This window comes from Megalops cyprinoides, chromosome 17 (assembly GCF_013368585.1).
Source record: "Megalops cyprinoides isolate fMegCyp1 chromosome 17, fMegCyp1.pri, whole genome shotgun sequence".
NCBI classification, from domain to species: Eukaryota; Metazoa; Chordata; class Actinopteri; order Elopiformes; family Megalopidae; genus Megalops; species Megalops cyprinoides.
Genome location: NC_050599.1, coordinates 16,824,345 through 16,851,612, shown reverse-complemented (window position 1 = coordinate 16,851,612; position 27,268 = coordinate 16,824,345). Strand labels below are relative to the sequence as shown.

The window sequence follows — 27,268 nt, the reverse complement described above, 5'->3', positions numbered from 1 at the left end:
ACTACCTGATACAAGAGGAGGACATCTTTCTTTGAAATTGCTCTACACAATTTATGATCCAAACTGGACTGATTTCAGAACAAAAATGTTTTATTTGAGTCTGTGGATAAAAACTCAAGAAGGTCAGCATTTTCCCTGGGACAAATAAAAGCAAACATAAGAAAGAAAAAGAATCTTTATTGGTTAAAATAGCTTTTTTTTTCACAGATATGATTAATGACATTTTGTTGCTATCATGCACTTACACACTGTACAACAGTGGATTTCCATGGAATAACATGACCACACTGCACTTCGTCCAACCAACACACCTCCCAGTTAGTTTGCTGTGTGAATGGAGGGCCTGGCATTGGTTGGTCTTTCAAGGTCAGAGTGAGATCAGTGAGATGTCAAAAGGAAGCACTGTTTGAAGGTGGTGATTTTCTGCTTGGTGTATTGTAAAAATAAATTAGTAACATGCATACTAAGAAACACTTGCCACTTTTTTGCATCATATTACACCCTAGCCAAAATCTCAGTGCAAACACCATTGTAGCCGAAAGATCCATGAACCTCTGTGTTCGAGTACCAAAATTACTATGATGCAATGTCAAAACAAAACAAAAAAAAAGTCCGAATGAATTTCCATCTACTAGCGTTTGGTAGTTGTGGAGCTACATTGGCATATACCTTTTTTAATATATTTGACTAAATATTAGTCCAGCTCTATAAAGCAGTCTTCTAAGAAACTCACATTTGTGACACAGTTAGCTTGATTTACAGTACTACAAATCTATCTCTCAAGCAGCAATGATTACATCATTTTTTTTGTTTGCTTTTTTTTTTTTTGAAATCATTCACGCCAAACGCAAAACAGAAAACCTCTTTGTACTGCCCTCCTCTCCCATCCAAAAAGGACAAAAAAAACAAAGTAACAAGAGTAAAATAAAGCCTTTTTTCAAAAATGCTCAGGGACACATTTTAGCAAAAATAAAAAAAGAAAGAAACAAAACGTTGTCAAGCTGTGTATCATCCAGCAGCTTTTACCAATCGCATCACTTCCTGTTTCCCACAAAACCCCAACAACATACAAACAATAATACAACTAACAGCACATAAATTCAAAGTTTATCAGGAAATGACAGTCCACTATCTTCAATAAAAGCAACATCTTCATTGCAGTGAAAAGGTATTGCTGAAATTTGGATTATTATCAATAAATATGGTGTTGGGTCTAGTGATTTTATATATTATTAATATGGATATGACCTTGGGTAGTAGTCAATCTTCGTCTAGTGGTGGATGTCCTGCATTCTTATAGTAATAAATAAATATTAATTCATGATACTGACAACAAGGAACCTACTCATAACCCTGTTTCACAAGATGGAATTGACATCGAGAGATGGTGGTCATGAAAGTGGGGATTGAAAAGCCAACTGTTTCTTCAAACAGCTTTCCAGACATGGAAGAAGATACATTGGTACATATCGAAGTGCAATATTTCTAAATGGAATGTTATTTGTGTGGGCTTACCAAAAAAACATACAGGAAAAACAAAACCAAACATATCACCAAGGCATACTCCTCTAGAGAGAGATCTGGGACTGTTGGACATAGTTGGAACACTAAACTGTTGTATTGTTACAGCTCGTTAGCTCCTCTATTTCAATGTCATTGTTAATGGATCGTACCTCCAGCAGTATAAGTGTTTTAACGTCTCTGTGTTTACTAGAGTCTGTACTGACGACAGTGAGTGGGGGAGAATACCGCCCCCCTAGCACATGAGAACGTCTCTTTGTGCTGTCTGTTCTCGGTTGTATCAAATGGGAGGGGTGGCGGCGGGTGGGGGGGTTTTGGGGGGGAGGCGAGGCTAAACATCGAGGTCATCTGGCCTCGCCCGGCTGCTGAGGTGACTGCTCGCCCGACTGCACGGCCGGGGGTCCATCAGGGAGAGCGGCTGCAGCTCGTGGCCCGCGGTCAGTTTCTTGTGCTCCTGGGTGTCGTCCGGGAAGTCAAAAGCCTGCGCATGGGAGTTGGAGATGGTGCTGCCGTTCTGGCCCAGTCGGTTCTGCTCGGTGCTGTAGTTGGCCCAGTTCTGCTCGTTGGCTTGCTTGTTGTAATTGCGACAGGAATTGGTCCTCTCCCCAGTTGCCAGCTTGTACCCGGGGGGTGACATTGGGGACAGGGGGGCGGTGGGAGAGGAGCAGCCATTGTAGTAGGCGTACTTGGACGAGGACATGTCCTTGTGTGTGGGGCTCAGAGTGCCGCTGGTGGGGTACTGGTTCTGTTTCCCTTTGACGCGATCCTTGATCCTCTTAAACAAGACGTAGAAGAGCTCGATAATGTTGAGCAACAGGGACACCAGAGACACCACCAGCATAAAGATGATGAAGACGGTTTTCTCCGTGGGCCGGGAGAGGAAGCAGTCCACCCTGTGCGGGCAAGGAGAGCGCTCACAGGTGTAGACCGCGGAGAGGCTGAAGCCGTACATGTACCACTGTATCACCAGGAAGCCCACCTCGAAGATGGACTTGAAGAAAATGCTCACCACGTAGGTTCTCAAGAGGGCGCCCTTCATTTTAACCTTCCCGTGCTCCTCCAGGCCGTACTTGAACTTTTTCAGCTCGATCTTCTTCAGCGGCAGGTCCACGTCGCCGCCGTCGCTCTGCATCGCCTTCAGCTCCTCCTCCTTCCTGTTCAGCTTCTGCTCCTTGCGCATCAGGTAGAAGACGTGCGCCAGGTAGAGGAGTGTCGGTGTGGAGACGAAGATGATCTGCAGGACCCAGAAGCGCACGTGGGAGATGGGGAAGGACTTGTCGTAGCACACATTCTCGCAACCGGGCTGCTGGGTGTTGCACTTGAATGCCGACTGCTCGTCACCCCAGGCGGATTCCACAGCGGTGCCCAAGACCAGGATCCGGAAGATGAAGAGCACGGAGAGCCAGACCTTCCCTCCAGCCGTGGAGTAGGCCTGGACCTTGTCGAGGAGTCTTCCTAAAGCACTCCAGTCACCCATCTTGTGGGAGATCTAGCTGCAATTGGATATCAAATTTGAAGGTTACATATAGCGCATCAAAACTATCATTACCATTTCCATACACACCTGACAGTGCTACATCACAATCCTTTTGTGTGTCATCAAATCATCCAACCCATCTGGCAATTTTTACTGTCATCCCGGTAAATGGAGCACACTCAAATGCGCACTTGCAAGAGAAAGAAATGTTTTGCATCTCTATCTTCAAGGTTTGTCCAACTCCCATAACAAATAAACACACGAAGGTACTGAAACAACAACTGGAAACTCAACAAGTGCTAAACAAACTTTCTGAGGTATTTGTGCAAATCCTTTGATCCTGCGCTCTTAAAGCATGAAAAATGTGACTTGGCAAAACACGTGAATTTATACGTTACGGTGAGAAAGCTGCAGGATTACTGTGCAGTCTACTTCGTGGGAAACATACAGTGACCAAGGTTTCTTGAATCATTTAGAAACTGTCTGAAATGATGTTATGACCACAGCTAAACAGCTGAGGCCGACCTAGTGGCCACTACTGTCAAGGGGCTTTGATTTAAAAAAGGCAAAAATAATATAGTTGAATGGGGGGAACTGAGGAATACTATGCCAACATGTTTCTTCCTCAGATGCTGATTAAAAAATGCACCCTGGGTGTGCTTTCAAGTCAAACCGCTGTTAGCAAACAGCTGTCGCTAACCCACAAACATTTTGAGTAAAGCAAAGCCGTCGCCTACAATGCTAAAACAGCATTACGAATGTGGAATTAAAGTGCACATGTTCTTGTGCTAAAAGGGTTTAGGGTTAGTTTCACACTGAACTTTACCTCCCTTTTCATCAGGCCCCTCTCTGTAAAGGTGGCCTAATTCCTGCTCAGTAACTTCTGTTAATGAGTCCCAGTAAACTGTTCCTGTGATCCAGATATTGATCACTGGAAGGCAAATAATTTCCTAATTTCGTAATCATTATCCAAATTATTTCCTAAAATATGGTCCATACCATAAACAGTTTTCTTGTCGGTTTTGGTTCAGAGCCCTAAACACTGCTCCGGAGAGTTACTAGAATGTTTAAATGCAAATGCTGATACTCTCAAGCACAAGCAATGTCTTCACAGAGGACGGGGTTCTGAGAGGCTGCTTGACCAGAACTTAATTGTACTCTGAGTTGCAGCCCGCAAGAGAATATCCAAAATACCCCCTACAGTCAAAATGAGAGAGAACCCCCCCCCCCCCCCCCCCCCCCAAAAGCTCAGCATGGAACACCAGGGGCCAGCCAAACTCCTGGAGAAGTGAGGAGCTCACTCATGCCTTGCGGTAGCCTGGAGAGGCCTGGCACAACAGCCACATTGCAACGCAGAGACAGAAAATCCCATTCATAGCTAGTCTACCTCAGTCTACCTCCAGGAGAAAGAGCTAACTCCTTCAGAGGAAACAGACTGATTTCATGGGAGCTTTAAAAATTAAATACAGTTAATTAAATTCAATTAAACTCAACTATTTATGTGATTGTCAAGTACTGTATTTCTTAGATACAGCACATAGAAAATAGAAAATGCGCCTGAAGACAGAGAAAAGCATAACAAATAGTCACACAGCTATGGGCAGAGCAGGAATCCGGAGCCACAGTGGAAATACTCCCACAGTGATCATTGTACAAAAAGCGTTTAGCGCGCCTCTGTACACCTGCAAACTCATCCTAACTTGTGCGCGCATTTAAAAATTAGACTGGCTCCTCCAATCACTGCCAGTCATATCTATGATGGCCTTTAAATATCTAACCCCAGAAAGATCTACTTAATGAACGCATGATTTTGTTCTTTGGCTAAAACCCAACTCGAAAAAAGCAACAAAAAGAAACCATATGTCAAATGTTATTTACAGTGCTCATAACCATCGATAATAATTATATAACCCTGTCATTTTTTTCGTGGATGACTGGGCGAAACAATTAAGATTATTATCTGTTCGCGCCCAGACCTACTGCGGTCTTACTGACGGGTCTTTAAAGTGTGAACTGATGTGTTTGGGTGCTTTGGAGGGATAGCCGGAGTTAGTCTCACTTTACAGATTTAGTTCTTTGGTTCATTATCATTATTATTATTATTATTATTATTATTAATAATAATAATGAAAATAAAAATAATAATAACAATGATAGTAATAAAATAAGAAGAGACGTTAGTAAAGTACTCCCTTCAACCAGCTGGAATAAATATAGACTGGGTTTTGCAAACGGTTGCCAGGGGTACAGAACTCGATGTGCTTTGTTAGCATGAGATAGGCACAAGTGCAAAGACTTAACTGTGTGATCCTAGGTGCGATAGCTAGAAAGTTGCACTAAGGACAAAAACAATCTGGATAAAACACTAAACAAAAGTATGGGGTATTTACAGTTGGTTATTTGCAGATTATAGTTGTTTTCTGTGTCTTCTCAAGAATCTTCATTCAGTTTTATGCAATCATTCATGTAATTTCGGAGCAACTTTCGTGTCATGCTAAACGACTACAGCATCAGTTATCAACAATCCACCAACAACGGGGAAAAGCAGTCTAAAAGTAAATGCACGCGTCGTTTCAAATTTTCGCTACGTTTGATCAATTCGTCTACCATGTGCTGTTATTTCCACTTAATGATAAAAGAAATAAAGAATGAGATTAAAATTTATATTACAGTGGTTACAGCCACTGTTTACTTTCATCCTCTGAGTTCCTTCAAAGTTATTGCTAACAGAACGGCTAAATACTTGACGTGTGCCTTCCAGATGCGAACCATGCACCATAAATTAGAGTCCATGTCTACTTTTCCTGGTCTTTGATGGAATTTGAGAGTCACTTCAAGTAACCTTGGGTTGACAACACAAATCGGACGATTAACACCAACCGAGCCAACTACTTTATCCTAACGTAAGCCTACAGATATAACCGAGATTGCTTTTAGTTAAACTTTTACGACGCATGCAATGTTCATTTAACAGAAGTACCATATTTCACATAATTGCGTTAAAGTTTGAGTCTACGTATAAAAACCCATCAATGGAATGTTTCAGATGTTTAACTGCTGAATTAAACAAATTAATTATGGGTGATTAAACATTTTTGATATATACGTTGCTGTCCAAACCGCCCCGCATAAGCGTTTTCAACATTTCAAGAAGCAAAGCTAATAAAACAACCAACAAGGAACTGAATATATGGGTGCATAAGATACAGTCCCAAAAGTGTAACTTCTCGGCTTCTTTCAGACGCAGCCTGGATATAATCAAACGTTTTGCGCCGCATCGCAGAAAAAGTATGAGTATGTAAGTTCTTGTTTGTGGAAAATGTTCGTTTGTTTTAGTTTTAAGTCTCACCTGGAAAGTTGTTAAGAAGCAAGAAGAGAGCCCAGGGGGACTTTCTCCGTAAACTTCTTGATATCAGTCAGTTTTCTGGAAATCCAAGTTTGGGACCACGGTGAAACTGAGGCAGACTTGTCAAAATTTCCTTGCTTATAAGAGTTCTCATAGGAGTTGGAGAAAAAAAAGGAAAGAGAGGAGAAAAGTTTGTGGTCACCTGATTACTACGTCAGTTTTCGGACCTCCTTACATTTTTTTTTCTGAAGAACTTTTTGAGAAGTGATGCGTAAGGATATCCTTATGTATTTATCATTGTTTGCAACGAAGCTGCCCTCTTGAAGATTTTATGATAGATTACGAACTTTTAACATTGCTCCTTGGTGTGATGTGGACAGTTTCTAACAGAAAATATTATTTGTATGTTTATTTTAAAATCAAATAGCAGTGGTCCTGATGTTCGGTGCGAAAATTATTAAAATATGTGTTTTAATATTCCACCCACAGTGAATAAACAGAATGTACATATTTTGTTTGTTGCATATTTGAGTCTTTTGGCCGTTTCTCCTTTATTAAATAGGTTTTTGTACTATAAGACCTATAAATCTTGATTTCAAGAGTGGCCTTTGTATTGACGGACAGTGACACCTGAGCCACTACGCCTATCAATGGTTGCTTCTCTTCTGTTATGTTCAAGTATTGCCCATCCTATTTAAAAGCTTTTGGGGTCTTGTAGTCCTGGGTTTGTTTACTACACATTTAGTTTTTCTGTACATGTTTGACATCACGCCATAATAAACCAGTAATGCAACATATTTCGCTCAATATGTTTCATTGTTTATGTGGTTGCAGAATTTTATAACAATTTTTGTATAACTAAATATGAAATATGAACAAAAAAATATTGTTTTGTGAATGTGTCTAAGACTCCTTGTAAATCACAAGATTAGCAGGCCTTCGTTCACAGAAACATGGACGAAGTGATTTTTATACATATGTTACTCAAAAGAAAAGCATTAAAGTGAATCTTCTGCCAATATGATCATATTCTATAGCTCTGAAGTATATTTTAACATATGTCGAGTTGTGTGTAAGAGTCAGCGTTACACACATTTTACTCATGTGGAAATAGGATTTGCGTGAGCCTGATCGAAAAATTCTTGTTCTGTGTGCTTCTTGCGCCATCTGGTGTACATTGCTCGTTCTAGTTTATCATGGGTATGTCGTCGCCCCGTGTGGCATCACTACTAGGCTTGCGCAACGTTTCACGCACGTGTAAACAGAATAAGTGCACGTCGAGTGTAAAAGCGCTGGTAAAAATATTATACTCATGAGAACAGCCCACCTTGGCACGTCGTTATACCTGCATCTGAAATAATAAAACTGTATTGAATTTATGGTGTTTACAGTAATGTACATTAAAAACAATTAAAGCAGTATCACCAACAAAGAAACTGTAAAAAATCGATTTGAAAACAAACTCCAATAAAACGTTGCGTAACGGTACGTTGCGTATAACTTTCCTGAAGCTGGTGCTATATAACAAAGTTTTGCAATTTGAAGTAAGCTCTCATTACATTCTTATGGTTTGTTTGTGTCGCAATGTTTAATGTACTTTTGACTAAGGTACTGTATAATTTCTTTTCTGTTCAATATTTCCTCTTTCCCCATAACTTTATTTTTATTGGGCACTTTGTCAGTGACATTTTAAACAGTCATTTCAATATTACCCAATGTTTCCATTTTGAGTAGAAGTTTACAAAAACATTAATAATGTTGGGATTAAATCTAAGATGCATAAATATTAATACTGCATAACGTATTTCCATATACAGTATCGCAGAAATGCATTCTTACGGTTCCACTGAATGAAAATAAGCTAAGTCGAAAACCCAGAGTCTATTGTAAAATGAATGAAGGCAGCGTTTTTCTAAATGCTGTAAACGGAGATTGACATGAACCAGATTGTCTTAAAGTAGGGACAATATGTACTACAATTGTTAGTAAAATTTTTGTAGCATCTGTGATCACAATTGGCCAGCACAAGCGGAAACTACTCATAAAAGAAACAGAAAATTTATCTCATATTAACCGTTAAGGGAATGTGTTCTGCCTCCGTCGAACGTGCATATGTTCGATCAGTCATTTCATAGTAAATCCTATAGATGGCACCACACTGTTATAATAAAAAAGCTTCCTCAACTGGCTTCGCCAGTCAGTCGTGGCACCCCAACCCTCAACACTCAACACTCAAACAACAATAAATTACCACTGGTCTCGTTAGAAAATATTTGCCTTAGCTGTTATGAGAACTGATCTAATAGATTACCAATAAATATTGTATTTACATTCATCATGGTGCAGTGCACTCTGCCATTTCTGAAATGATTGCAAATAGTTTAATCCAACCAGAGGTCGACTTAGAGCACATTGCGCTTGGGGCTTTGCAGGTAGGTAGGAGACTGGAATGATGATCAGCATGCACACGTTTGGGAGACCATACACTGTATCCTTATTACTGCCTGCAACCCTGTTATTCTGCTGGATTTTTCACTACAGTTATTAAATTATTGAAAGATAAAATCAAGCCATATGGTATGTTTATACTTCAAAGGGGCAATGGCATTCTTGTTTGGTCACTGGAGCACATTCATGTCCTTAAGGCACTGAATTACATTATCAGCTAGCTTGGTGACTTCCATCATTCACCCTGCCGGCTCCTTTTATTAAAGTTGGAGAAGTACACAAATGTCCAGACATAACAGACGGAAACTGACTGACACAACTTCATGAAATATGTAAGAAAAATGTCGTGGAGAACAAAGAAAAGGAGGGTTAGCTCTTAAAGAGGGAACAGTACATCCATACATGTATTAACCAGACATTGTCTTTGACTTTTCCAGTGCAACACAAGCAAGGAAAGATGTAAAAGAAACATGTGGGTGATTTTGTTCATAACTGCCTAAAAATTCGTCAATAAAGCCCAAGTTCAGTTAATTCTGTAGTCCACCATCCTAATTATGCTGTTGGCTACCTCCATTCAAGTGTGTGTGCTTTCTGCTTGACCGGGAACAAATCAAGTGAAATATCTCTGCTACATTCAAGAGCAGAGACACACAGGCAATAACCAGCATGAATATGATGAAGATGGTCTTCTCTGTTGGTCGAGATATGTAACACTCTACATGAAATGGACAAGGTTTCCTGGAGCACACAAACATGGGCTCCAGCGTAAAGCCGTATAGGTAATACTGGCCCACAATGAAGGCCGTCTCAAACAGGATCTTGAAAAACACGTTCACCAAATAACTGCCGAGCAGATTCCCTTTAATTTGAACTTTGCCTCTCTCGTCGCTGTATTTGGGTACCTTCCCCGTCTGGTTCTCCTGGCTTTGCAGGTGGTGTCTCAGTTTGTTTTCCTTGTGGACAATCAGCATGACATGACCCAGGTACATGAGGGTCGGCGTGGAGACAAAGATGATCTGCATGACCCAGAAGCGGACGTGCGAGATGGGGAATGCCTTGTCGTAGCACACGTTCTCACAGCCGGGTTGTTTTGTGTTGCAGACAAAGTCTGACTGTTCGTCCCCCCACACTTTCTCTACTCCAGTTCCCAGGACCAGGATCCTGAAGACGAAGAGCACGGTCAGCCAGACTTTCCCAATGACCGTGGAGTGGGTCTGCACTTTGTCCAGCAACGTTGACAGAAATGACCAGTCACCCATTATTTACTGATGTCAGATGTTTCTAAAAGAGGAGGAATTGAACAGACAATTAAGGTAGTTCACCTTGGCAATTCTATTCCCTCCTGTTTACTGAATATATGAGGCTATATCTAGTGTTGATCCTCATATCAACCATAAATTATAGCTTTTAAGATGATGTGATTTTCATAATTTCATATGCAAATACAGCGAATGGAAAATTTCAACATATAAAGCGTAACTGGGCAGGCATTGTTTTATGTAATGATGCATATGTCAGCAATTTCAGCATATACTATCTGCATTTTTATTAACCTCTTTGAACTCTTTTACCCCATTGGTCCATTGTGCTGTGCTGGAACTATTTTTTGAGAGCAATATAAGAATAATCAGAATAGTGAACAGGGGTGCTGTAAGATGAAGTAGATTACATATGCATCAGGCTTTCTCAGGTTCACATAAGCCTCTCATAAGAACACTCCCTCATGTGACAGTGATCAATGTCAACGACAGCTGGTGTTTCTATTCAGGAAGTTATAATATGCATCATATTCATATGACTTCAAAATTTACATATGGAACCTTATAGTCACCAGCTATTAGGAAAATACCTCCCATACTCCTGAAGTAGGAAGTATGTTTTCTCCTTTTGCCCCCAGATAGTACTTAAAGTCAATATTCATAACCATACTTTACTTTTTTGCACATACATTGCACTAATTATGTCTCCATGATCTGTATCAATAAATCATTTAATGAAAGGACATTTGCCATACACAAAGTGAACCAAACATATTCCTGAGAGTTAAATTACTTAATTACACTGACCCCTCGTGATGTAAGTTTTTCCATAGCCATGTTTTCTACATAGCACAAATAAGATTAAGTGGCATTTAACAAACTGTAACAACCCAAGAATTTAGTAAATGGAAAAACAATACATTTATAAGGGCCAATGAAGATAAAGAAACACTATTCTTACCTTTTGAAATGAATTCCTTCGCTTTAACAGACAACGAAGACTCCCTCTGGAATCAAACTCTCAACTGACAATGATCCTTCTCTGTCAGCTGCATGTTTTTTGCAGAATTGCATAAATGTCTTGCACGGGCAGACGCACGCTTTTCACAACACTTGCAAATGATAAATCTAAGCAGGATGTCACTCACAGACAGCAGGCTGTATCACTGCATAGTAGATCAATGATTGACAGGACCTTGAGAAGTTCAACTTTAAAAACATCTAACAACAGACCAGCATGTATCACAGTATGGGGGAGGGGGGGGGGAGTTTTCACCTGAAGAGACCCTCAGCCCTACAAAAACAGGGTCATTTCAAATAACCTTTGGGTTTATTGTAGAGATTTGTCTCAATCTAAAAGTGTGGTACCTGGATTGCAATATTTTGATAAGGGATTTTTTTTTTCCTGAAATGTCCATTATCTTCTCAAATCACTTTTAACACTTCTACCTGTTATCATGGTTTCCTCTTCTGAACTTTGTGTTGATGCTATCACTCATACCTGCTGTTTCTTGTGGCCTTTTGAGCCCATCTGACAGTAAAGTTACATTTTATCATGCACATCTGCCATGGCATGCAGGTGAAAGGGATGTCATTCGATCAGAGATTGATGGCAGTTTATAGCAGCTTTGTTAAGGGGTACATTCATTTGAGCATTGTGTTAATGTTGCTGCCTATGGCTGGAGACATAGCAGTTTAAACCCCCACCAGACACACCATGATTACTCCTTCCTCTCACTTGCTACAGGAAGTGCTGCAAGTGTCATCCAGGTGCTGATCAGACACATTTTTGCATCTATAGTCCTGCTGTGATTAAGTGGTTGGACACTCAGTGGCTGCTGCACCCCTGCTCCAAGTGTGATTGGACACTCTGCAGCTACTGCACTCCTGCTTCAGGATGTGATTGGACACTCAGTGGCTGCTGCACCCCTGCTCCAAGTGTGATTGGACACTCTACAGCTACTGCACTCCTGCTTCAGGTGTGATTGGACACTCAGTGGCTCCTGTACTCCTGCTTCAGGATGTGATTGGACACTCAGTGGCTCCTGCACTCCTGCTATAGGTGTGATTGGACACTCAGTGGCTCCTGCACTCCTGCTTCAGGATGTGATTGGACACTCAGTGGCTCCTGCACTCCTGCTTCAAGATGTGATTGGACACTCAGTGGCTCCTGCACTCCTGCTATAGGTGTGATTGGACACTCTATGGCTACTACACTCCTGCAGCAGTGTTCTCATTCTCAGTACTCTAACACTGAAACTCCTCTTTCTCAGTCTTCATTGCAGACCCTGATGAAACTCTTACACAAAGCTTTGAGATGGTGTCCTTTCCTGGGACTGCACTGCCTTATGCACTGCCACTTCAATCTGCATCTTAGAATGACACTGCCTAACATGGAGAATGGCATCAGAAAGCAATCAGATGGGCATTCTTCTCCAAATACACAATATACCCCACTATAAAAGAGTTAAGATATTTCCATGTCTCTTTTTCCTATAAATCCTTATATCCTTGCCTCTCCTTTCACAAGTTTCAAAGGACAAGCATCCAGAAAATGGAATTGCATATATAAATTTGTTTTGATTGATTAAATTGATTTTATATTTGTCTTTTTGTTTTTATTTATGACAACAATATAAGCAAAAATATAATAACCAAAAATATCCTGACTGCAATAGTCAGAAAACTATACAGTAATACAGTAAATTATTTAATGGACATCATTATTTAATGTTAACAGAACAATATTAATTAGATTTGCTGACTGACATTTTTTCACAATGCAGTACACTACAATAAATAACAGCCCACAAAAGAAAATTGAAGAGAAATGACAGGATTTGAAGAGTTTTAAATAGCATGTTTTCTAGTAGTAAAGTGCTTATTGCACTTTGTGTAGCGCATTAGCACAAACTGAAATTCCATTTACAATGACAAGCCATTCTGTTTGGTAAGTCATGAAGCATGGAACAACAAGTAGAGCCAGTTTCCTTTAACGTCAGAACATAAGGTATCACAATGAAAGTAAACTCAATTAAAACCTGGCCTGCGCAGTAACTGATCATGAAATCCCTTTTTATTAACTTCAGTTCCAGCATCAAGATGTTTGGTGGAACTTACAATAAGATTAACTGTTTGTTTTGAGGTTTTTTCCTGGAGGTTTCTAGAAGGCAGGGAGGTGAGTTTCCAGATGGGACCGATCCTATGCTGTGCCCTGCATTGCGCTTTGTCTAGCCTCAAGGGTGAGGTGGCTTTTATCATGCACAGCTTTCTTTCTTCAGATCGCTGCTCATTGGAATCACCTGATGTTTGTGATTTCTGCCGGACCCACACCTGAGTCTGGTGCAAATCAAGTGAAACATCTCTGCTACATTCAAGAACAGAGACACACAGGCAATAACCAGCATGAATATGATGAAGATGGTCTTCTCTGTTGGTCGAGATATGTAACACTCTACATGAAATGGACAAGGTTTCCTGGAGCACACAAACATGGGCTCCAGCGTAAAGCCGTATAGGTAATACTGGCCCACAATGAAGGCCGTCTCAAACAGGATCTTGAAAAACACGTTCACCAAATAACTGCCGAGCAGATTCCCTTTAATTTGAACTTTGCCTCTCTCGTCGCTGTATTTGGGTACCTTCCCCGTCTGGTTCTCCTGGCTTTGCAGGTGGCGTCTCAGTTTGTTTTCCTTGTGGACAATCAGCATGACGTGACCCAGGTACATGAGGGTCGGCGTGGAGACGAAGATGATCTGCATGACCCAGAAGCGGACGTGCGAGATGGGGAATGCCTTGTCGTAGCACACGTTCTCACAGCCGGGTTGTTTTGTGTTGCAGACAAACTTTGACTGTTCGTCCCCCCACATTTTCTCCACTGCGGCCCCCAGGACCAAGATCCTGAAGACGAACAGCACGGTCAGCCAGACCTTCCCGATGACCGTGGAGTGGGTCTGCACTTTGTCCAGCAACGTTGACAGAAATGACCAGTCACCCATTGTTCTCTGAGTTGATGGGGCGTAATAATGAAAACAGGTGTAGATGAATATAGAGCACATTCTTTATGAAGACCTTTTAAAAATAATGAACTATAAATAAGAGGAAGTAACTAAAGTGTTCACCCATGTTATACAGTACCAGTCAAACGTTTGGACACACTGACTAAGATAATGGGAAACATGCATTCAAAACATTTTGATCTAAAAATATTCTTAAATGCTTGAAATTTATTTCTTAGATAAATATAAAGAGTGAAGTTGATGCCTATGTATGAATTTCTTTACCAAAAAAATATTTTTAAAAATATTTTTTGGCTACTTTGAAGACTCTAAAATACAGGTTTTGATTTGTTGAACACTTTTTTGGTCACTGCATAATCCCATTTGTGTTGTTTCATTGTTTTGATTTTACTATTATTCTAAAATGTGGAAAACAGTAAAAATAAAGAAAAACTCTACTTTGGTGTGTCCAAACTTTTGACTGGAACTGTATGTCATGTAACTGAGTAAATTTGTGTCTGACCGTGTGTTTACCCAAGGCTTTTAACACGATAAAGGTGGCTCACAGTAAAAAGAAAAGAAAAAAAAAGATGGAGTAAAGTAAAATGGACTTGTCTTATTTATATCAGTATGTCAGGACAGATCACTACTATCTAGTCTCCACATTAATTATTAGCATTCATTATTAACTTATCCTAAAGTACACAGACTGGCATAACTTACCAGAATATACAAATGCACATACTGTTTGGACCAATAATTTTGTATTAGCATTTATTTGGTCATATGTATACTTCAATGATTGATATGTATAGTCCTGTGATTAGGTTCCAAAAACACAAATTCAGTCTAGTCACAATGTAGAAGTCCTTAGCGTTTGATGATCCCTACACAACAGCATGAGTTCTGCCATTACAGAGATGAACAGAAACGTTATAAAATATTAGTAACAAATTTCACACCTGTTTTACCTTTATCAGTATTAGTGATAGAGTGCTTTGCATTTAGAATCTGTGCATCTGTTACATTTTGGTTCAAAGTGGATGATTATTTGATTCATTGAGCCCATAGAGTCAAATGTAACTTTCAGCCTTTGGGGATTTTAATACAGTAATATTAAATGTATAATTCATAGCCCATTCCCTCATTTGGATTTAACGTACATGTGGTGGTCTGTGCGTTTGTATAATTTTAACAATTATTATTATTAATATCACTGCCTGTTCAATACCTATGAATAATGAGAAAGTAGTCTGTCTTAAACACATTTTGGAGAAAAAAACATACATTTTACAAAAGACATGGATAGTTCTGAAGTAAAAGGCCAATTTCTTACCGTCTCTACACCTTGCCTATTCCTTCTGGAACTGTTCAAATGATCAAGTGTCAATGATTCAGGTTATAGTTCGCATTAGCATTTACCCTTTGAGAAATTGCACAATTCCTTTGTACAGCAGTCTGTCACGTTGTTCATGTCGCACGTAAGTTATAAATCTGGCAGGAGTTTAAATTTGGGAGGGTTGACTCTGACTGTGTAGTGAATTATTGATTAACTTGGAAGAATTCCAGGTCACCATACAGCGACAAATATTAAATGTTTGCCCAATTTTTGAAAGGTCTCTCCAAAATAATTTATTCATCCAGCTTTTTTTGTAGTTTGGATTCTATTGTCGTATGTGCCTTCAGCTGATATTCATTTTAAAGGGAAAATTTCACCCTGTAACTAAATTGAACTGTAGTTTTAGTGCTTCATGGCTTTTGGTGTGGACTTTTATAATCTTTTATAGTCTGTTTTTCAGACTTAGCTGGCATTGTTGCTTTTTTAGTGTGTCTGACACATTTGAAATGTAAGTAAGAGATAAGGTTGGACAAATGGGGACAAGTGATATTTTTTCCTACCCAAAAGTGAACATATTGCACACAAGTGATGCGGGATTTCAGGTAGAAGATAGACATCTTGTCCTACACATACCTGAACATTGTCTCAATTTCACCAATATATGGTAAAATATGTACTCAATCTCTCCAGATATATTACAAATGCCCTTTATATTTATGCTTGATTTCACTGGATACATCAGGAATACTCAGTTTACCTCTTGCCGTCAGGAAGTGCTGGGGTAAGGCTTGTGGGAGTGCAGTTGGAGTGTAGGAGGGCCAAACTTCCATAAAAGGCATGATCAGTCAGAGCATGTTGCCATGTTTAAATGCTTGGTGGGAGCAGGTAAAGGTTTAGGTGGTACCAGTCCACCCACGGTCCCCTGCCTGAACCCAGCCTGGGTTTAGGTCTCAGCAGGTTTTGTGTAGATTTTTAAATATGTCTTTCAGAGTCATTTATTTTTACGATGACGTGCTACTCTGTGTTGAACCTGCAGTAGATGGAATGCATTATAAAGTAAGTATTATAAATGGAAATGAATCAATTCTACTTAATTTATCAATGGCTTTTATTATAACAAAAATATTTAAAACATAGGATGTCACAAGGGGAACATTTGCATACTTATAAAAGGATATTAATGTCTAGAAGTCACTATTCAGACTGTTTTTTAAAGGTAAAACATTGACATAACTTAACAATCAATATCTTCTAATAAAACAATACATAGCTTGTAAAAAAAAAAAACATGAAATGCTTTAAATAATAACAGAGTAAGTAACTCATTACTTGCCATGCTCAGGAATTTTTCTTTTAAAATGCCTACCTATATTTGTATTATATTATTATACTTTCCCAAAATTCTAAACAGCCATACAGGAAATTGTATATGTGGAAAGAGTCTTCACAAAACAGATTGCATTGATATGCAAATCATGTTTCCTTATACATCCTGTTACCTTGACTTGTCAATTGTGATATTGTTCCTCAGCTGAACTTTAAAAGTTTGAGTTTTTCGTACCTTGGTTGTAATTCCATGTAACAAATGAAAATAATATTTCTTTCTAACAAAATTTGTTCAGATGTGTTACTGTAATGTTCAATGTTTCAAAACAAAGTGACATCACAACAGTACATTCCACACCATGTAATGTGGGTGTAATCATCTCAGTTTCACAGGAAATGCAGAGAAAGATTAAGCAAACCACTCTGTTTAACGTTCGCCCAGTAGGGGCTTCTCCTCCTTGGCCCCATCTGAGCTTCCCCCGAGACTCGGAGACGGGCTCTGTCCACTTTCAAACTGCATGTTCACAGTATTCTGCTTCAGAGGGTCCTCACCAGCCAGGCCAGGCATCCACGGTGGGGACGTGAGCCTGGCAGGATTCTGTGCCGAGGTGATCTGACGCCTTCTTTTAGGCCCGCACCTCACTCGAGTGCAGAGCAAATAGAACACCTCGGCCACGTTCAGCACCAGGGACACGCACGCCACCACCAGCATGAAGATGATGAAGATGGTCTTTTCTGTGGGCCGGGACATGTAGCACTCTACCGTGAACGGGCACGGTTTGCGGGAACAGGGGAACATCGGCACCATGATGAAGCCGTACAGGTAGTACTGGCCCACGATGAACGCCAGCTCAAATATAATCTTGAAGAAGAGCTGCGCCAGGTAGCTGGCCAGCAGATTCCCCTTGATCTTGATCTTCCCTCTGTCGTCAGTGTATTTGGGGCACTTCCCGCTCCGCGCCTCCTGGTTCTGCAAGTGCTGCCTCAGTTTCTTCTCCTGGTGGATAACGTGCACGGCGTGCCCGAGGTACATCAGAGTCGGCGTGGACACGAAGATGATCTGCAAGACCCAGAAGCGGATGTGCGAGATGGGGAAGGTATAGTCATAGCACACGTTCTCGCAACCGGGTTGCTGGGTGTTGCAGACAAACCCCGACTGCTCGTCCCCCCACACGCTCTCCGCTCCAGTCCCCAGCACCAAGATCCTGAAGATGAAGAGGACGCTCATCCAGATCTTTCCGATGACCGTGGAGTGTGACTGCACCTTGTCCAGAAATTTGGATAAAAACGACCAGTCTCCCATGGCTTCTCTGATTCCTTACCCTCTTCTGAAGGAGGAAAAACAACAGAAAATGAACACAGAGACAACATGTGTTGTGCGTACAGGTATGTAAGGGATAAATTCACAAGTGAAATTCAGGTATTTTGATTGTTCATCTGTTCAGTGATGAATCCCTGTTTGAACCAGCTGGGAAGGGGTTCACCAGGTCACAGGGTGTGTGCTCTATCAATGAGTCAGGTTATTAATGTTCACTCAGAGGCCCACCTTAAATATTAATCTTGTTACACATTAATTCCTCCAAGAATTCATTCGAGGATGGTCCACAGCTCAAACATCTCAAACTTAGTAATCAATGACATTTGAGACCTACATTTCTATATAAATTTAATTATTCAGTGGAAACATACTTAAACAGTACATGTTTTTGTATTTTTAACACAATTTATCATACACACAATGTATTTGTAACACAATGTATCAATGTTCACAAATGTAAATGGATAGTATTTGGGCACTGTATATACAGAGCCCAATACATACAGTGCCCAAATACTATCCATTTACATTTGTGAACATTGATACATTTACAGTGTTGAAAAATGAGAGAGTGTTATGCATGTTTTGTGTACTAGAACTAAATATAGATAATATTTTTCTGCATAAGATATTAAAGCTTAATGAAACATAAATTCAGGCATTAAAATGATCTGTCATTCAGTAATGATACTACAAGGTCAATAAAACATAATGATAATAAATAAATATGTTGAGTACATCAGTATGGAGTATAGAAATGTTTATACAGATGATCATATAGAAAGATTAATAAAAGTAAATTACAATTGAGTTGCCCTGTGCTTTATCAAAATGAGTGCAAAAATCTCACAATATCAAATTGAATGTAAAAAAAGATCCACTGGAGAAAAGACCAGATGAAATATACATTTATAGGACATATACTTAAATAGAACAGCAGTATCTGATTTTAAAAAGCTACTTATTCCTAATTTTTCAGGAAAGTATTTCTTACCTTTAGAACCAACCAGCTCTTCTTTATGCTAGTCACCACCTCTGTGGCTAAGTTATGGCTATCGCGAGCTGAACCTTGAGTTTTTGCTTAGGCAGATTATGCAAGACCGTACTTACACACCGGTGGACTGTCACGTTCTCATACAATCAGCAAATAAAATTGGGAGGATTTTAGACTCAAACTCCAGTAAGGGCCACTTGACTAGGGAGTGCATTAATGATTGACAGACCCTTACAATAACAGGTAGAAGGCAGAATTCAATCAGAATAAGACTACAGAGACTATAAACCTTTTACCTCAATTATACACGTATTACTTAGATAACATAGCACTGTACATCTGAAAACCATTTGATAGTGATGAATTTGTTAGCTATCTGCAGTTTAAATTTAGAACCCTGTCAATCGGGTGCATTTTACCATGTTGGGCAGAGTTATAATATAAATCATACGGCACCATTGTGTCGCTGCTATAAAATCCCTTGTACATGACTCTTCTAATGATGATGACTAGAACAGAGTTGAGCCTGACTGCCATCACCCTATCTGAGAGTATAATACGCTGTTCACCCCACATACTGTACGACCTCAGCTCCTTTCACTGGTCTTGGTATGATGGATGCTGATTATATGCCATTCCTCCAAAAGAAACAGTTGTGCATGGCTGTGAGGCTATGATTATGTTTCAATAAGACAATGGAGCATTAAATATACAGCTTTTATTGTGATTAAAACAAAAGTGGTTGTGGGTTATTTCTTGACAAAGGCAGAGAGGCAATTATGTGATCATAATTAATATAAAAGTTTGAAAAGTGACACTTGCATATGTAACAAAATGTTGATTTATACTTCTGGAGTAGCACAAGCTATTGCACTATGATCACTGAGGCTATGTGGTGTCTTGTCTACACAGTGATGGTCTGAGAGGAAAAGTAATGCTGAACTGCATGCGTTTGTTAAAAATTGATCAATGCTTGGGAACAGACAGGAAAAGGAAATGTACATCACTTGAAAACTGACATTGAGATTTTTATAGTTTAGTTGTGCATGCCATTTTACCAACATATAAATGCATGATTTAATCTAACCACATCACATTTTTGCCCTTATCTGACCCACAGAGCTGCATAGTGACAAAAACATAACATTTGCTCGATGTGGCATTTCAGAGTTAAGCACTAAGTGGATTGCAGTAAGTTTTAGTAAGGCACTGTGCCTGAGAGCAGCCATTCAGATGTGGACCTCCTCCATGTGAGCGCTGACGTCCTCTGATTGTATGCTCTTGGTGACTCCACTTCCCAATTTCCTCCCCTGGAGCTCCAGCTCCCGATTCACCCAGTTCTGGATGGCCTCGTCTTTGTTCCTGAAGTCCGTCCTCTCCAGGATCGGCGTTACCGGGGTGACCATGTAGCCCTGCTTCCTGTCCAGGCACTTGTTGATGGTTTTCACGCACAGATACAGCACCTCCACCAGGTTGAGAAGCAGCGACACGCAGGCAACCACCAGCATGAACCAGATGAAGATGGTTTTCTCCGTGGGCCTGGACAAGAAGCAGTCCACGCGGTGAGGGCAGGGGGACTGGCTGCAGACATACCGAGGCTGTAAGGTAAAGCCGTACAGGTAGTACTGGCCCAAGATGAAGCCCACTTCCAGCAGGATCTTGAAGATCAGGTTCAGCAGGTAGCTCTGCAGCAGGCGGCCGTGTAGGCTGACCCTCCCTTTGCTGTCTGAGTATTTCGGGAGCTTGTACACTTTCCTCAGGATCAAGCTGCTCAGCTCCTCTTCCGCCTGCTTCTCCACCCTCTGCCGGAACTTCTTCTCCATGTGGACCACGTGCAGGACGTGCCCGAGGTACACGAGGGTCGGCGTGGACACGGAGATGATCTGCAGGACCCAGAAGCGAACGTGTGAGATGGGGAAGGCGTAGTCGTAGCACACGTTCTCGCAGCCCGGCTGCTCCGTGTTGCAGATGAAGTCGGACTGCTCGTCCCCCCACACCTTCTCCGCCGCCGCCCCCAGGACCAGGATCCTGAAGACGAAGAGGACGGTCAGCCAGACCTTCCCTATGACCGTGGAGTGGGTCTGCACTTTGTCCAGCAGCCGGCCCAGGAGATCCCACTCTCCCATGCTCTCGTCCAGTCTGTCCAGCTCCTGCAGGCAAAACAGAATTTGAGGACATGTCTTAACAGACAATGAACATGATTTAGACTCTAATCAGGAACACTGCAGCATTCTTTTTGTGTGTCCTGGGGGGAAAAGACAATACATGCAGCCGTAATCATTGGTGTAGAGGCTAAAGAAGATGCTTATTTCAAAAGACCTTGCCTCATATGGAATGTAATAATATCACTGCCACAATGGCATAACCCAAATAAATGTGCGTTACTTTATCCACATAATCCTAACTGATGAACATTGCCACATTAATACCACCTACAAATCATCCTTTGACACAGCTGGATATTTCCTGAAGCAGTTGAGGTTCTGCACAGTATCTTGCTTGAGGTAACATTAATTGTGTTACCCCTGGTATTTAAACCTTAGATCAGTTCCCTAACCTCTACTCCACATTACCCCTGTGGTCTTTCCTGTCCCACAAGTAACACGAAAAAAAAAACTTGCATTCATATCTTCATTCTTTCAAGGATCACGCTTTGTTTATCAGGGGTTTTGGAGCACACTTTGCAAACTCTGATAAGTCAGGAGCAATCGGTAGATTTCAGACTTCGTATCAATAACACGGCCTCTCTCGTCTGCTGGGAACCAAGGACCTGACCTTGTTCAACCCCTAAACATCTACTGACTTACTGATTTACAGTATGCACAACAATTACTACCCTTACTTTCTGCTCTGTTTTCTTCAGTGCTATAGCTCTGTGTCCACTCAGCAAAATTACTTTGGTCAAATATCAATAATTCCTAAATATTTTTCCTAAGAAAATACCTCTACAGTCAAGAACAGCACATTTACAGGTAAAGAATAGAGCACAAGCATTGGTCTCCTTATTTAAATCCTCAGGGAGATAATTGAAAAAAAAAAAATACAAGTAAATGTGTCTGCTTATTTCACCTTATGATACGAATTAAATGCAGTCTTTTTGTCCAGGTCAAATGTAATTTGCTGATTTTAGCAGAGACAAAAAAAATACACATTCCAAATCATTCAGATATTTTGCTTGTGTTGGCTAACACCATTCTCAGCTGAAGTATTATGTTTAATACAGATTTTTAAATGTGCATAAAGAAAAAAATCAAGATTACAATTTGTAGTCATACAACAAAAAAATATTAATCGAAACCTTTTTTCAAAGCTCTCTCTTCACACATTTACTTTTGCATTTGCAATAAAACCTGCCTGAATCAACTGATGTCTCACACTTACCAAAAGAGTAGTTTGTAAAATCAGGTGCTGCTCCCCAAAGAGTCTCCAGCTCAGAATGAGGTTCCCTTCGTCAGCATTAAGATGCCTCACGGGGACAGACAAAGAGAGTGCCTGAAACCCTTCCCCCAGCACACAAGGATGTACCATCACAACTAAAACAAAATGATGCACATCTGGAGCCCAGCACATTCAGCTCATCTGCGCTGCAGTAATGTGACATGAGCTTTTTTATGTCTGTGAGAGAACTTCTATAATTGCACAATTGCATATCAATCTGTGCTAATTTTCATGCATTTTGTCCATTACAAATCATTTTGGGGAAAACTGCCAAATTGAATGTTATGAAATGCTAACATTTTAGGTAACAATTAATGACCATCACACGCAGCATATCACTTGAAAGTCTACCCTCTAGCATACAAACAACACTCTTTATAAAAATGACTGAATTATGGATCAACCATATATGATGATAACAAGTACTGGGGCAGGTAATATATAATATATATCGTTGTAACTATATAAAAGCCATGCTTGTCAGTATCAAGCAATTTGCTTGTAATTCATGTAAATAATGTGAGTGGAACTATTATTTGTGGATCAAAAAAAATGAAGCATTTTGACTGCGCCTTGGCTTTAGCCAGCTATTTACATGGTGAAATATGAAATTTTTACTCCATTAAAAAAGGCCATTGCTCCTGAACGCTGCTTGTTTTTATCTATGTCACCGCTTCTGTGTCCTTGTGACATTCATGGAAAATGTTTGACGATTCTTTCCTAAACCTGGAGATAAATTGAGTCTGTCAACATGGACGGCTTTCCTCCTCTGTGTGTAAATCATCTACCTCTTTCCCTGGGCCTGAACTTAAAACAAACACTTGTGGAATATCAGATCAAGAAGGTGACTGAAAGTGATGATCAATTAGAATTAAAGAAGCTTAGGTTGTAAAAGAGATAACGCCTTGAAGAGAAAATTGTGAAATAGTCTTTGAATATTACATATTTAATTTAGAATCTTAATTTTTATTGAATATTTAATGACCCAAACATTTAAAATATAACTCACTATCACTGACTTGTTTTGGGTATAAATTGTGGCTTTTTTACACTGATACTTTTATCAGTCAGAAGTTCCTACATAAGAATGATGTCTGAACAGTGTAGAACATAACTGGAAAACTAGCCTTTGTAGTAAAATAAATGCAACACATGCAATAATGTTATGCAAAAGATAACATGTTACTTTTATTTTATAAAGCTTTATGACCCTTTGCCTCATTCACTATGGTTTCTTTGTGTACCCTATCTGATGACATCTGGATAAGCCAGAACTCTAACCTCTGAGACTAAGCCACAGGTCACTGGTATAACCATACAGAAACATGTGGAAGTTAAATAATGTGACCTCATGACAAACAAAATGTCAATGCCCTGCAATTCTGTTTAATACATTGCAACACTATAAACAGTCTGAAGCTTTCCTTACTGGTTTTTGACTTTATTTAAGGTGTACCTAAAAATCTCAGTAAATTAAGGGTTTTTGTGTCGTTTTAAGGCAAGAGAACGTTAAATCCTCTCTTCTGTGGTCCCATGTTCAAAAATATGCATTCTTTTCCTTCTTATACAACAGAAGATCACAGACAATATCAAGGAGCAATCAGCAGACTTTTATTGTTTATCTTCATACCTAGAGATTACCTGTGGAAGGAAAGCACAAAGCAAGACTGGTGGATATTACTGTTTGACTGCTGCTATTACTACCATGACCTAACAGAGCAACAGGAATACACCACTGTGCACGTCACCAAAGGAGTCACCACTCGCTACTAGTGATTAAAGCAGTCTGTGATTCCTTCCTGCAGTATTGCACAACTTAAACCTCAGCAGGAGGTCATAAATCTCATAAGACTTTCACTGTGAGTACCAGTTGTCTACAGCACAACACTCTTCCTGTATTAATATTAGGAAAGCATAATCCACAGAAGGAGAAAAAGAAGCCATTCTAAAGGTGATGGGGGAAAGCCACTTCATGTAGGTATTTGTAGATCTCTACAAGGCAAAGAACTCAGGTCTACATCCAGTATACCACAGACACACTTTGCCCTTAACTTTGAACACTTTTATGCTTGTTACTTAAAATGACTAGTTTGCCAGTGAAATCAGTATTGTTGAAAACACTTGACATTTTAGAGTTAAGACAAAGTGTACTGTGCTGTGTACAGCGGGCTAAATCTGGTCTTTGTTCAGGACACCAAAATTCCACCTTTTGATGTCCCCGTCATCCCATTTAAAGATATGTTACTATATAATATCTGATGTGGAATTGTATTTCCACATTATTGATCACAAAATACTAGGAAGCTATTTTGTGTAAATAAATAAGTCACTTAAGTTAATATATTGACACAAAGTGAAAGCCTTTTTACAGGCGCCTGCATAATACATTTATATTCTGGCTGAAAAGAGTGTCCAGGACTATGTGTTTGCAGTTTGTTTGTTTATCAAGGAATGCAACCAACACAAAGTCAGCACATAATGTAAGTTTGGGGCTGTTGGGTCCGTCTAATGTTGTACTGCAGGGAAAGGAGCTCAGGTGAGGATGAGTGTGCCCCACACCCACATCCACTCCGGCATGTACTGAAGAAGCCAAAACTGGAAAACAACAAAGAAGGCCATGAGAAAATATTCCACAACCCATTCCCAGACCTTGACCCTAAGAATGCAGCTCCATAGTGCAAGAAAGGTGTCTCTGTAACTTATACTTTTGAAAAAAAACCCCATTATAATCACATATACAACAATGATTATTTTATACAAATCTACCACTTAAACAAATCAAATAATGTTGTATTGGTTCTTGGTGTGGTCTGCATTTGATTTCTTTAATTGGCCATCATGATATTATAGAAAACTCAGTTGCAGGAGAATTGTAACAGCTGTTCCTTCCACAATCAGTTATCTGAATGCAGCCTATGTTATGAGCTAGTTACCAAAGCAGCAACTTCCACTCCCACTCTGACTATAATGCACCCATATTGTGTGTATAGCGGTATGTACATATTGTCAAGTACTGCTACTCTAAAGGGGATGACCCACTATACCTGTAAGGAGTGGGGCCAGTAGCCCGTGGTTCTGTGAGAGATGCCCAGTGTGGAGATGGCATGGCGGGCATACACATGCGGCTCTGGCAGCAGCCACCCGCTGCCCCTCAGTCTGCCCCTCTCACTAGTTTGCTGAGTCGCCACCCCGAAGGGGACCAGGCTCTGCACGAGGATCCCCCTGTGGCCGTACTCGTAGTGAAGCGCTCGGCTGACGTGGTCCAGGTATGCCTGAGGGACAGGAAGCACCAGGTGTCACCTGTATTTATTTGCCCCGAGCTGTGTAACTAAGGGCTGACATGGAACAAAAACTTGTCACCTCTGTGGTTCGTAGGGACACAGGTCCTTACTCCTACACCAAGAGATCTATGGTTGAGTTTACATGACCCTACATAACCCTACATTTACGATGCGTTCCCACAACACTGCCTTATTTGATGCACCTTTTCTTAACATATGTATGATGCAACACTGTCGGCGACTGACCGTGGAGGCTGAGAAGGCTGCCTTGTTGGGAGTGGGTTTACAGCACCTTCCAGAGGAGATGTTGACCACAGCCCCTCTACCCCTCTCCACCATGCCTGGCAGAACGATACGTGTCAGGAGCGTGGCCGCGGTGACGTTTCTATTGATGGTGTCCCACAGCTGGTCTTCAGGCAGGTCGGTGAAGCTCTGTGGGCAGTCCAAGGACAGATCAACACTGTTTACAAGAAAGCCTATCTCTTTGTTCCTCAGGGCATCTTTAATTGTGCTGCACACGTTGTGGCCCTGGCTGAAATCTGCCTGGACCAGGACAGTCTGGACTCCATGGGAATCGGCAATGGCCCTGGCGGTGCTCTCCACGCTGCTGCTGTCACGACTGATCAGGATGATACCAACGCCATGCCGCGCCAACTCTTCAGCATAGGCCCTCGCTATCGCCTCCGAAGCACCTGAATGACACAAGTAAGGCCGACATATTCAGGTGAGATGGGAACCTGCGGTATGGAAAAACTGCATCCTTTTCCATGAGCAACAGGTGGGACTGACCGCTATGCAATATGCACAGAACTAGCTTACCATAGATGACAGCCCATTCACCGAACTGCCGAACAAGATCCCTATTGTGCATCAGTCGCGGTATGAAGTGCAGCCTGATCAGCCTATAGCAATCCCGCGCAAAGACAATGGCTTTACTGGCCGTATAGAATGCGCCGACCACTGCTAAAGTTTCCACATAACAATTACATGATCGAGCAATTTCTCGATACAGTAAATGGAAACTGTCAACAGCAGCCATGGCAGTCACGCGTTTAAGAAATGAACGTTAGCTAACTTAGCTACCGTTAGCTGTTTAGTTTCTGGAGTTGTATGAACAATAATGTTAGGTTAACTGGATAGCTAACGCTATGGCTGATCAAGTCGACGTACAAGTCAACAACCTGAGACTCTTTGTAATAGAGACTCTATTACCAAAACACTGATCTGAAAAGTGCAAACAAATTACTCTAGAAAGCTTGTTCACAGCACAGTCACCAATGTTTCAGTTTTCATGACAGCCAGAAAAATCCGGAAGGAATTCTGACAGAACTAGTGATCATGTGACACTTTCATGGGAAACGAATTTAAAGGTACAGAGCACTATTTTAGAGGTGAGAAATTTTCTCAAAAGTAGCTCGCCACATTGTATTGTACTTAGCAGGTGCTACGAATAATACATATATATTGCCACACTGTTAACCCACGTTCCGCCCTAGCGTGTACTTCGTAACTATCCTTTTAGC

At 40.6% G+C, this 27,268-nt stretch overlaps 6 protein-coding genes across 6 annotated transcripts; all 6 read right to left on the bottom strand.

Annotated features, from left to right (window-relative positions):
- Positions 1-219: 219 nt before the first annotated feature.
- Positions 220-6,468, bottom strand: gja1b (gap junction protein alpha 1b). The gene is made up of 2 exons (XM_036549689.1): positions 6,348-6,468; positions 220-3,014 (listed from the first exon to the last, which is right to left on the bottom strand). The coding sequence occupies exon 2, from the start codon at positions 2,996-2,998 to the stop codon at positions 1,853-1,855; it is 1,146 nt and encodes a 381-aa protein (XP_036405582.1). The 5' UTR covers positions 2,999-3,014; positions 6,348-6,468; the 3' UTR covers positions 220-1,852.
- A 2,725-nt stretch (positions 6,469-9,193) lies between these two features.
- LOC118792022 (gap junction Cx32.2 protein-like) lies at positions 9,194-11,067 on the bottom strand. The gene is made up of 2 exons (XM_036549708.1): positions 11,013-11,067; positions 9,194-10,073 (listed from the first exon to the last, which is right to left on the bottom strand). Exon 2 carries the CDS (start codon positions 10,049-10,051, stop codon positions 9,341-9,343), a length of 711 nt encoding a protein of 236 aa, XP_036405601.1. The 5' UTR covers positions 10,052-10,073; positions 11,013-11,067; the 3' UTR covers positions 9,194-9,340.
- A 2,152-nt stretch (positions 11,068-13,219) lies between these two features.
- Positions 13,220-15,467, bottom strand: LOC118791981 (gap junction Cx32.2 protein-like). Its single transcript, XM_036549590.1, has 2 exons — positions 15,386-15,467; positions 13,220-14,055 (listed from the first exon to the last, which is right to left on the bottom strand). Exon 2 carries the CDS (start codon positions 14,047-14,049, stop codon positions 13,309-13,311), a length of 741 nt encoding a protein of 246 aa, XP_036405483.1. The 5' UTR covers positions 14,050-14,055; positions 15,386-15,467; the 3' UTR covers positions 13,220-13,308.
- Positions 15,468-16,725: 1,258 nt separating this feature from the next.
- Positions 16,726-19,111, bottom strand: LOC118791948 (gap junction Cx32.2 protein-like). The gene is made up of 2 exons (XM_036549527.1): positions 19,027-19,111; positions 16,726-18,042 (listed from the first exon to the last, which is right to left on the bottom strand). The coding sequence occupies exon 2, from the start codon at positions 18,015-18,017 to the stop codon at positions 17,142-17,144; it is 876 nt and encodes a 291-aa protein (XP_036405420.1). The 5' UTR covers positions 18,018-18,042; positions 19,027-19,111; the 3' UTR covers positions 16,726-17,141.
- Positions 19,112-20,255: 1,144 nt separating this feature from the next.
- Positions 20,256-21,152, bottom strand: gja11 (gap junction protein, alpha 11). The gene has a single exon (XM_036549616.1). The coding sequence runs from the start codon at positions 21,150-21,152 to the stop codon at positions 20,256-20,258; it is 897 nt and encodes a 298-aa protein (XP_036405509.1).
- Positions 21,153-24,422: 3,270 nt separating this feature from the next.
- hsdl1 (hydroxysteroid dehydrogenase like 1) lies at positions 24,423-27,046 on the bottom strand. The gene is made up of 4 exons (XM_036550223.1): positions 26,565-27,046; positions 25,992-26,437; positions 25,509-25,736; positions 24,423-25,059 (listed from the first exon to the last, which is right to left on the bottom strand). Exons 1-4 carry the CDS (start codon positions 26,782-26,784, stop codon positions 24,997-24,999), a joined length of 957 nt encoding a protein of 318 aa, XP_036406116.1. The 5' UTR covers positions 26,785-27,046; the 3' UTR covers positions 24,423-24,996.
- Between the last annotated feature and the right edge of the window lie 222 nt (positions 27,047-27,268).